The sequence below is a fragment of the Protopterus annectens genome, chromosome 12.part0, assembly GCF_019279795.1.
Source record: "Protopterus annectens isolate FY-2018-M chromosome 12.part0, PAN1.0, whole genome shotgun sequence".
NCBI lineage: Eukaryota > Metazoa > Chordata > Ceratodontiformes > Protopteridae > Protopterus > Protopterus annectens.
The window spans coordinates 671,762,833-671,775,469 of NC_056746.1; the positions used below are offsets into that span (position 1 = coordinate 671,762,833).

Sequence of the window (12,637 nt, forward strand, 5' to 3'; positions counted from 1 at the left end):
TTTTCTCAAACCTTTTACGGTTTTGGTATTTACTTAGAAAGTGTTTAAACTTACCTGTTTCAAATAAATCATTTTTTAATTCAGCTTTAAATGCTTGCAGATGATTTTTTTTACATTAGTTTAAGGGATTATATATTTTAACTGTGTACCAAACTGTGTGGTGTCCATCACTGGAAGACTGATTACTTAGAGCTAATTGACACCAATATGATATTAAATGTCAGCTTCCTTTAGGGTAAACAATAAGGGGGGTTGTTTTGTTAGTTTTAACTAACTTGTGGCAGTGTAGTTTAAAACTTGGGAAAGAAAGATCTGGGTTTTAAAATGTCCATGTGTATATGCAAAACAGTTCTGGTCATGTTTAAGTTACTGCTGGTTAAGTTAGCCTGACAGGCACTGGGCTCATTATGAAGTGGGTGATATTTAGGGAGGCCAGTTATTATAACACTGATCTGTAGCTGTGCATTGTGAAGCTTATCTGGACATGTTGCCCAAGGCAGCACTGCATATTTACTATATACACGTAAGGTCAGTTTTCTTTTATATTTTAATGTGTACCAGTGTGGGAGTCGAACTCTATTTTACTACTTGCAAAGGACATTCACGTATAAATGGCAGACATACAGGAATTAACGACAGTAGCTTCCTGATTATCACTATACATTTAAAAATGCAAATACAAAAGAGCAAATACAGTATGCATATAACATGAATTTGACATATGAAAAAGTGAATAAAACAGAACACATGGTGACCATGCAAACATAACTATAGGAAGGACTCATTGTAGACCTTTATTGACCTGTAATATTAATATGATAAGGTAGAAAGTAATATTTCCTACAAAAACAAGCATGTAGAATACTGGAAGTAAGCTATCATTAGTAACTTATGTTAAATATTTGTTTTTTGTTTCAGCTTTATAATGCATTCCCTTTCCTGGGATTTCTTCCTGGTGTTCACAAGAAAGTAATTAACAACAGAGCTAGTTTTAGAAAAGCAGTAGAAAAGCTTCTCATGAAATCTAAATCTACTGTTAATGCCAGTGATATAAGAAGTTACGCTGACGCATTCCTTGTGAAACAACAAACTGAGGTACCATTCTGCTTTGAAAATATATGAGAAATGAAGTGTTGTATGGTGCAATGCAGTATATGTATTTTCCTTTTTGTGTTACTTTTCTTACAGATTTCATCCCAAACACCAAAGAATGCAGTTTTCAACACATTCTATTTAATTTTGTGTTATTATCAAATGGTCTGAAATATTGTTTTAATTATTAACAAAAACACTTAACCAGTTCATTTTATAGCTGCTTTGCATGTTCCATAAATCATTGTTTCACATTTTATATAACAGTTTTCACTAATCAGTTACTTCCTATCAGTCAGACATTCCCATAAACTAAATCTGACTGATATTCTTGCTGTAATCTCAAATATGGTGTCAGAACCAAAAAATGTATTTAAAAACAGCCATGTATACGGTTTGTTTATCATTTTTCTTTGCATTTATTCCAAAATTGATACGATTTCCTCACGTCTACTTTTATTCTTATAGCCTCTTGATATCATAATTTGGGATAGCAGTGAGGTGATATTCCTCATCTGTGAGGACAATTCCACTGTGATAAAGTCAGAGATATATTGCATTGTCATATATCATACAGCTTGCTAGCCTTAAAAAATCTCAAACACATTTACATTCTAATTAGGGTTGCCACCTTTTCAAATACCCAAAGTGGGACATTTTTGGTACAAATGTCAGATTTTGCAGGGCGAAACATACCCACGGTCAGTACAAAGGACAGAACTTCACTTTTTTGCCTAAATAAAAGCTTATACTTATAGCATTTTAGTTGCTTATTCTGTTTCTTATAATATTTAGGTGTTTCAGATACAGAATAACTGTTTTATGCAACTATTACATAAAATATAGGAAATAATGTTGTCCTAAAATCTCAGGACATTTGCCATTTTTACAATTTTTTTTTGCAGGACACAACTGCCCAAAGAGGGACTGTCCCTTGCAAAGTGGGATGGGTGGTAACCCTAACTCTAATGGACACTAATGTGGTAACACATTAGATCTAAATGCAAGTATTTCAACTGGGCAATGTTAGCACTGAATGGACTTAAATTATTATGAAACATCCAACTACAGCAAACTTAATTAGAAACTTAATGGTTTGACAATTGCCCTCCTGAATATGTACTGTCAAACTATATCACTTCTGTTGCAGATAGCAAATCTTTTTTTTATTTTGTTAAAGTCACCCTACCATCTTATTGTATATGTAACTGCAATGTACTCCATCTAACCACTTGACATTATAGGGATGAGGAAAGGAAATTGAAAAAGCACAAATTTGTGGTACACGGACAAATCTCAACATCTGTTTTAGTACAAAGGATATTGTACTGCAATTAGAGATCTGTACTCCCTGTGAATATATGTCATCAACTATGTATTGTAAGTAATTGTCTTAATATTTTATTAGCTACATGAGATTTTTAGGCATCTATTCTACTGTCCAAGAGTGAGATATCCCCATGCATACCCCTGATTCCACAGCCTCTCATCATCTGTTATGTAACATCCACTACGTATGATCCTGATGGGGTTGCCATGTCTTCCCAGCTAGGCTTGCAACCTGGGTGCAGATACAAGGAGGGCAGAACACCTATAAGCCATTACAACCACTCAGAGATATGGCTTGCAGCTTAAAGAGCAGTATGGCCTTAATGTATATATGCTGATATTACTAATGTAGGCATTGTCTGCAAATTTGGAATGAGGCATGTCCTTAGAGTGACACTGCCTAGGCCCTAGAGTGTAACCTCCCCTAAGATCTGGCTAAAACATTGACATGACTATTGATTTTCTGACAGGCTGCTCTGCACCAGTGTATTAGAAGTGGTCTGCCCATCCTAGCACATCATATCCACCCCTCACCCACAAAAAGAGATGATCAAGCAAAGCCATGTGATTCCTCTCCCCCATTGCTAGCTCCTTCAGGTTCCTGCACCACTAATCCAACATGGGTCACCTCATTCATAATCAGCATGTTATTCTCCTAGAATGGGTCTATGACATTTCAGCAAATCTTAAAATAGCAAACACCTCTTCATCAAACACCTATTTAGTGAAGCTACTGATTGTCAGTGTAAGTCCTCCTACAACAAGGTAATGGTAGGCCACCCTAGTGACTGAGAAGAAAATAATAAAACTTAACACCTATCCAGGTGGAGGACTATGCTCCCCCACACCCCCAAATGTGGGAGGCTGCACCCCCCACACACACCCTGTCCAACTAAATATACCAACTCCGAGATCACACTACAGTTGGGAAAAGGGCAAATAGTATGTTTAGACATGGTCACTCCATTTGATGATTGATAGCTTCAGTAAAAAGGTGTTCAATGAAGAGGTGTTTACCATTTTAAGATTCAAAGAAATATCATAGACCCCCATTGAACTGGTTAGCTATATGAGCTGTTGTAGTACTGAGAGCACAACATAAATAAACATGTTCATATTTGAAAACATAACTTGCTTTTGTTTACACCAGATGCTTTAACACTGGATGTGAAATACTTGCTTCTATCCCCCTTGACATCATTGTGAGGGTGTGGGTTTTGTGGAAGTACAGAAAGAAAGAAAAAATATATCCAAAGAACATGGCAGTCTTTCTGTTTTACATAATAAATCATAATGTCATTAACTATAATACAGCTGCTAATGAAATGAAATGCTAAGTTCATGTGTGATAAGAGTATTATAAACTTATTAATGAATATTTACCTCAAGGAAATCAAGAAATTATGTCCAACATGTTGAAAATATTTACATTTTTGTACATATGTTATGAAGATGGAAGCTGCATTTATATATAAATGCAGCGCTTCTCTTGAATGTACAAAAAAGCTACACACTATAAACAATAAATTCCAACTCATGCAAGGATTTGAAAACCATCCTTGCCTTACCTCAAACTTCATTTCTGCTTCAAAAGAAAATACATGTATTCAGAATATTCACATAAGATTGACATCCTCATTTTTCTTTTTGTTGAATTCTTATTTTACTTTCAGTTGTAAAAGGAATGTGCAAGCCTATACAAGAAATAAAGAGGGTATAAATAATACAATATGACTAAATGCATGCTTTTGAGTTAGTTTTATAAAACTCTTCCTGTTTCCATTCTTTGCAGAAGGTCAACATTCTGTAAACATTTCATTCATAAACTGCAACTCAGTCATATTGAAATGTTTGAAAAAAAAAAACTCATGAAGTTATTTTTTCCTTGCAGGATTTCCAAAAGCACACTTCTGCATTTTGGAAATTCTGTCTCAAAAAAGCCCAAAGTAAATATTTGTCAGTTATACCCTTAACTTTTTTTCAGTAATCATTGTGTCAGTGTTGATTAAATTGTTGATATCAGACACATACTTTCTTACTGTGAGAGCTACAGGCATTGAATTTTCCAGGTATACCAAACATGTCTAAGGCCACTTATTACGTAGATATTTTTAATAACGGGGTCTTGCATATTACTGGTAATCCCAGAATTCTTTGAGAAGTCATTTTAAATACAGTTATATGGTTATTGATCAGAAATAGTGGTGTAGAGCATCATTTGTTTTGACTAATGGCTAGATTCAACACGTTTAACTTGTATATAACACAAATGCTCTTTTCATCTTGTCTGAGGTGTTTAATTCAAGGACAACTCAGCAGAGGTGCTGAATACTCTACTACAGTCAGTTAGCAGAGCTTGTCACATTCTGTAAAATGTGAGAAGTTCGCAGAGGATCTCCCAACCATCAGACAACAGATGATCCCATCCCTGGGACCAGTCTGTAGTCATCCCTTCTTCAGCAAGAAAAGTAATTTAGAAAGCCACAAGGACTATTATAATCTTCTTCTTGCATGCCTTCGCAGAAGGTTGGGCATTGAGCTGGCACCTCGGCACCCGTAAATAAAATCTACTGCCAATCATTAGAGGACCGGAGTTCCGCTGTGGCGACCCCTAACCGGGAAAAGCTGAAAGAAGAAGAACAACAACGTCTTTTATTTATTTCTCACTTGTTACACAGGTAAGTCAACTATGCAAACTACCCTTTTGAGTGATAAGCCAGGTCAAGAAGGCAAATACAAGTTACAGATAAATGAAAATATATACATTCTAAAAGACAAAGTGACAAGTATGTGTCCTGCAATACATATGCATTAAACATCAAAACAAAACAAATACACAGAAAAGATGGAACCAAATATATGACAACTTTATGGAAGACTTCTTCAGAAACACAAGCCCATTTGTTCATCATACTTAAATACTGTTACATAAACAATCATGACTCCCATGCATGTATATACTAAATAATCATAATATGTCTTACACTTATTTTAAATTGTAAAGTTAAATTGCATCTATATGTTTTAAAACATTCCTAATTAATCTTATCAAATTAATGTCTTAAAACTTAAGTATTGATTGCTTAAAATGTTTTATACATAATATGACAAACTTACAAACAACCATGCTGATATCAGATTACTAAGTGTTGTAAGTTCACCTTAATATTTAGTCAAATATTTAATTAACTATTTGTTGATCTAATTCTCAAGGAACTTTTTAATGAAATCATGTCATTCAATCCTGGTGAAAAAGCTGCATTAAATCTGATTTGCCATCCTTCCACAGGCCACCCCTCAGATTTATAACAACCTTATTTATTATAGTAAAATCATGCCCTAGACAATGTAAAATATGTCTTTATGAGGCATTAGTAGACTTTTTATTAATAATGTACTAATTATGTTGCTAGGTATGTGCACAAATCATTCTCTCTGTTTTAACAACATAAAATGAGTCACATTTTTAGAATTGTGCCATATATAATTCACCTTTTGAATAACAGTTATAGCAACCATGTTATTTAACATTACCAAAATCGCTCATATTGACATGGTTGCTTTTTCTTATCTTATGGCATTGATTACACATCACATTTATACATTGCCATCCTTCTTGTGATAAGATCCTATGCCTCTGAGTGTTGTGACTCTCTAACCAATTCTTAATATTCATCCCTGTCCAATAAACAAATCGAGGATAAGGGACAAGTTTTTTTATTAAAATCCTCCCAAGCTAGTACATTCCAGTTCCTCAAAATTATATCTTCAATTTGTTAAACATTGGGTGTTAAATGCCAAACACCATGCTTTTAAATCTCTGATCCATTTTTATAATTATTTGTAAAAACATTGGTTAGTACCTACTATGGGACTAAATTTCCCCTCTTTTCTCTTATTACATACATAGGTTCACATGTTCATAGGACAATACTAGCCTATTGGCCCAGAAGTCCTTATAAACCTAGCCAAGAATTTCACCCATGTTCCCATAAAGTCAGCACCTGTTTCCCCTGTCCAGCAGGGACACAGGTGGGATCCCAAGGTTGTATTTTCCTTTTCCCATCCAGTCATGCAGGTTCCACTTAAACAGGGCTAGTGAGGTACTCTGCTTGACATGGAGAGGAAGTCTATTCCACAGACACAAATCTATCCTGCCAACAAGTTCTATTAATGTCACAGACCAGGTTGAGACCTTGCATGTGGGATGCTCGAGTGGAGTTTGACTTACAGATATGCAGCAACTCCATCAAAGCTGAGTCTGAGATGACCTTGCATGTCAGACACAGGTCACCTCTGAGTAGTCTGTATGAGACTGAATAGAGGGACAGGGCTTTTAGCCTATCTGTGTAGGATAGGTGTTTGACAGCGTGTATTTTCCTGGTCAGAAACCTCTGTGGTCTCTTCAACTGCTGCATGTGTTTGGCAAGGTACATGCTGAAGGGGGCATTGTACTTGATAATGAATCTGATAAGGGAGGAGTACAGGGATGTTATGACCTCTTTGTCCTTGGATGAACTACCCTTTCTTATGAGGTGAGCCATGTAGAAAGTCTTCCATACAATGGAGGCAACATGGTGGTCAAAAGTCAGGTTGCTATCAACCTGAATGCCCAAGTCCCTCATGACTGCTTAGTACATTGTTATTAATGTGATAATTAATGGGAATGCATTTCTTGGCATTTGGTTTGAGGCCATGCTTCTGTCACCAGTCATTAGTTTGGTTAAGGCCCTCTTGGAGGATGTTCAGATCACTAGGGGAATTTATGACAGTGCCCAGCTTCCAGTCATCTGCAAACTTGGTCAGCCACACACCACTGGTTTTGGCTTTCACCTCAGAAAAGTATATCCCAAACAGAAGAGGGCCCAAGACCAATCTTTGGGGTATGCTGCTTTTTACAGGTCTACTACTAGAGGTGGCTTCCCCTCTTTTGACTGAGTGGGTTCTATCAGTGAGCCAGTTAGCTACCCATCTGGTAACATATGGGTTGGTGCCTAGCTGGGAGAGCTTATCTATTATGCCCGAGTGGGGAATAGTGTCAAAGGCGTTGGCTAGGTCATGGTAGGGTGTGTGCACTGTCATGCCCTCATCCATGGCTTTGGTGATTGCTTTGAAGAAGGCAACCAAGTTTATCAGCATGATCTACATTTGACAAAACCAAACTGTGTGGGATCAAGAGTTTGGAGGTTGACAATGTCCTTGTTTATAAGGTCCATGATAATACATTCCATGGCCTTGCAGATCAGGCTAGTTAGGCTGATGGGCCTATAATTGCCTGGGTCAGTGGACGCTCCACCTTTGTGCAGAGGGATGACAGTGGCTGTCCTCCATTCTGCTGGGATGAAGCTGGTGCAGAAGATTTGGTTAAATAGGGTGCCTAGTGGTGCTGAGAGCTCTTGCTTGAGTTCATGTAGCACACAGTCAGGGATGTTTTTGGGTCCCATGGAGTCTGTATTTTTTGCCTTTAAGAGGGCATTAATAACCTGCTCCCTGGTGTAAGGATAGGGGGCTAGGTGCTGGGGATGTCCTGGTTTACTGATGGGGGGTGAGGTTTTCACTGAAGTTGTCTGCCAGTAGGTTGGCTATATCTATGGCGTTTGTTTATGTGGTATTCTTGACCAGCAATACAGAGCAGATTTGGGAGTTACCTTTGAGATTGCAAGCATATGCAAAGAAGGCCTTGTGATTGTCCTTAGTGGATGTCGCCAATTTGGACTCAAAGTTAGGCTTAGAGGATTTCACCAGTGACGTTATTTGCTTTTTCAGACAAAAGAGAGATTGTTTCCAAATTGGCACCTGTTCCTTCTTGGTCCTGGACAGCAATTGTTTTCCTTTTATTATAGAGTCTCTTTATTGCTGCTGTCCACCAGACAGGTTTACTCTTCCTTAAGGAAGATGATTTGGTCCTGTCAGGTATTGCTGAGTCCATGCAGCAATATAGGTGCTCATATAGTTTTTTGGTGTAGACTTGGACGTTAGTGCTTGATTCAACTGAAGGGATGGTGGCTGTGAAGTTGCTTATATTTGCTCTCAGGAAGTTGTAGTCAGCTTTGAAAAAATGTTTTGTTTGACCATGGCAGCGGGGGTGGGGGTGTCAGGGGAGATGTAGACTTCAAAAGTGATTGCTTTATGGTCGGATCTTACCAAGGAGGATTACACTGTAGACTGTAGGGTTGCTACAATGGGACAATGAGTCTATATTATATTATTGCATGCTTACAAAAGCGAACGATAAATAAACAACCCCATGTAAGAGAAAGCTTACGATATCGAACCCTCAGAACAGCGATTTTTTTTCCAAGGGAAAAAAAAATTGCTGTTCCAAAAATAAAAAAAAAACTTTAAAACATTACATAATGTGGGAGAGCTGTGCCCCCCACACCCCCTACTTAAATATACCAACTCTGAGATCGCACTACAGTGCCGAAAATGGCAAAGTAATGAAAGTGGCCAAGCAAATTCTTTCCCAGGGAAAGAATTTGTAGAAATGCTGCTTCGCTATTTTGCCTTTTCGCTCTTTTCGGTTCAATCAAGACACATTTGACAAATGCTGTCTGCGATCTGGTAATAGGAGCCCACTACAATGGCTACTCATGTTGGTTAGTACCAGGTCCAAGATATTTTCACCTCTTATGGGCAAGGGAGCCCGCAGGATTTTTTGCTGGGGGGTGCAAACCCAGAGCCCTGCCCATGCAGCCCCCACCCCCTCCACCCACACAACCCCAATCCCTCTGCCCACGCAGCCCCCCCCACACACACAGCCATTACAGGGTCCCATTACTTGGCTATGTCTCCCCAGATGCCATAAACACTGTTCCAAATTCTCAGTGTGCATACTGTTTTATGCTTTACTTCTACAACGATTACAGATATCTAGATTTAAGTAGAAATCCATGATATGTTTTTTTACATACTCCATGTACATTGCAACTAATTCAAGGGAACTTTCAGTTGCCAGCCCTTTTGAAATCTGATCAAGAAGGCTTGGCTGTTCAGTTCTCTATACTGGAATAATTTCTCATTCATTGTTAATAATCATTTTATTTACTTGGGTACTAACAGAGTTACCTACCATAAAGACAAGATATTTGTTTTATCTCAAAATACTTCCCCTTGTTTTATTTATTCATTTATTTTTAAGTGACTTAGAAACAACTACTGGGGAATAGTGTTCATTAGCTCACTATTTCTCATGTAGGACACTATACTGAGTCCCATGAGCATGTTCAGATTATACAGATTTAAACAAATTAGTTTATAACACTAGTGTTACTTGGCTTCCAAGATTAACTTTCAGTAACACAAGTTGCTGTTTAAATAAAAGCTGACATTCTGTGCTCTGAATGCATGACACATTATAGCTGTATTTAACTTAAACTGTGTGTAGTCACTAAATTATGTATATCATTTAATTAATGCTTAATCAAGCATTTCTTCATAATCCCAACATTGACACAGTTGCAAGTCATCATATTTTAAAGATTATTCCAGTAGCCCTAATATATACACATTATTAATTTTTCTTTCAAGATTAGTTTTACTGAATAGGTGAAGGAAATTCTGGGTGTTTTCTGCTTTTCTGTGGTTGACCCTTAGTTATATGAAACCGGGTCTATTATCAGTGATGTGAACACCTTCATTATATGCTTAATTAAAAGCTTTAGACTTTATTTCTTGACACAGACATTACAATATCCTTCCTGCTACTTTGATAAACCAGAGTAGCCATGCATAAGAAGTGTACATATTTATACATATGCTTATACATATGATTATAATATATACAGATTGTTTTAATTACAATATAAAATAATGTAATTATATTCCTCCTATAATACAGCACCACTTGTTAGTGTGTTTTAAATTTATAGTTTTTAATGTTTTCCAGCAAGCAATGAAACAAAACATATGAACCAATAATGACAAACTGCCCAATTCAAAACATTTCAACCATAAAAGACCACTCAAACGTCTGTCATTACAATCCACCAATGTCAGTCAGTATGCACAGTCTCTGCAGAAGTAAAAGGCCTCTGAATAATTCCACATTAAAGAAATCTGAAACTAATGAAGAGGTTGTTGCTAGAAAACAACTTTATATTTCAGTGTTTCATCTAGAAATTCATTGCCTACTGCCCTTAAAGAATAAATTGCCCATGCTACATTAAAATAAATGGTTGTTGTTTGTCTTTTCAGCTTTTCCTGGTTAGGGGTCGCCACAGCGGAACTCCGGTCTGCTAATGATTGGCAGTCGATTTTTATGGTGCTGAGTTGCCAGCCCGACACCCAACCTTCAGTGAAGGCACGCCCATTCACTCATGTCTTTCAGAGGCCACTCGACCGCGGGGAGCTAGTATATTGCAATAGGGAATGGGTGGCAATCTGAAAAACAGGTTCATAGTTACTAGGCATTTCCTCCAAAGGAGGACTTACTCAGGACTGCAGCACCCCATCTCCTTAAAATACAAATCTACATGCTGTGGAAGTAGAACCTGTAGCCTTCTACATCAAGATGCAAGTATGCTACCTGCAGTGCTACTAACACTGCTTTAAAATTCTATACGACAATAGTGATACCATTTGCTGAACAAAACAGTTGTGCATTTTAAGCAAACTTAGCATGAGCAGCAGTAAATTTTTCTTTCCTTGAAGCTCACAATTCCTTAAAAATGCACTTGAAAATAAATTCCACCTGCTAACTCTAACTAGGGCATTTCACGCTCTCTCAAACACACCCCTCTCATCGTCTTAGTGCAAGAAATCTGGACAAGGCTTAAAATAAACAGGGACAGATTGTAAATATTGCCCTCATGAACTTAGAAAATTGCTAAAAATAACAGAATTTGTTAGTATGCATTTTTCTAAAAGATATGACGTCTAAAACTCAAACGTCTGTTATTATTTAGCAACTTCAATCCTTTTAGGAGGAATATGGGGCAAAAACCTGGACAGCTGATGGGTATGTTACCTCACTCATATACATACATACACACTACCTCTCAATCTCTTAGCACAAGAAATCTGGACAAAGCCTGTTATAATGTTGGCGACAAGGCCCCAAAACTAGGGACCCATTAAGAAAGTTGCTGCAATAACAGGATTTGAGTTAGAATGCATTTTCTAAAGGATGAAGTCTGAAGCTCAAACACATGTCATGATTTAATAACTTTAATCCTTAGCTCATCCCAGTGATTTGTCAAAAAAAAAAATTTATGAGGAACAGACCAAAAATATAAGGCAAAAATCTGGACATTCTGTGAAAATCTTTACAGTTCTGAGGTATGACACACACATACATACCCCTACCTCCTTAGAAAGTGGATAGAAGAACAAGTTTTGTATTAGCATGTATTTTCTGAGGATATGAAGCCTAAAACTCAAATGCCTGCCAATATTTTGACTTCAATCCTCAGTGATTTGCAAGAAAAAACACAATTTTATGAGAAACAAACCGAAAATATGAGGCAAAAATCTGGATAATTGTGAGGTATGACCCCCGCTTATTTACACACACACAGGCCTACCTCCCTCTTACACACACCTCCCTCTCTGTAGAGCAGGTGTTTGCTTTACCACTAGTTGTCTTTAAGTGAAGAAGTTCAAAGAGTGCTGCATCATTTGTAGTATAGAAGTCTAAGCTGAAATCACCCCTCAGGAGTCTGTATGATATTGAAGAGAGGGGCAAAGCATTTAGTCTATCAAAATGGCTAAGGGTACTCAGACTTGAGATCTTTTTAGAGAGGAAACATTGAGGGCTCTCAAGTTGATTTAGATGCTTAGGGAGGTGTATGCCAAAGGGTACATGCCTCGAATAACAAGCTAGTTATTATCTGAAACCCAATCATACTCCTCTGTGTTAAGCATTGATCAGTGCTACTATGCTCTAGTCTCACATAAAAGTTTCGGGTCTATATTATAACATCGAAGTTTTTAAACATCAAATGTTATAATATCGAACCCAAAACACCGAAATCTGAAAACATCGAACAGTCAGAATAGCGAATTTTGTCCCAGGGGAAAAAAAATCGCAATTCCGAGAAACATGCACACAACACAAACACACACAAAAAACAGCAATCCACACACATACACTTAAAATCCTACACCTAAACCTAAACTAAACTTTACATACACTACTAGCTATCCACTTACCTTAACCCAACCCAAACCCTAAGGTCCGTCGCTATCACACACTCAACTCACCTGCGCCCTAACC

At 37.4% G+C, this 12,637-nt stretch overlaps 1 protein-coding gene across 1 annotated transcript in view; it reads left to right on the forward strand.

Annotated features, from left to right (window-relative positions):
* Window positions 1-12,637, forward strand: part of LOC122816775 (cytochrome P450 2K3-like) — a 490,258-nt gene that overhangs the window by 255,412 nt on the left and 222,209 nt on the right. The window contains exon 5 of the mRNA XM_044089793.1: window positions 919-1,095. Coding sequence (XP_043945728.1) covers window positions 919-1,095 — 177 coding nt within the window. The remainder of the gene's footprint in view (window positions 1-918; window positions 1,096-12,637) is intronic.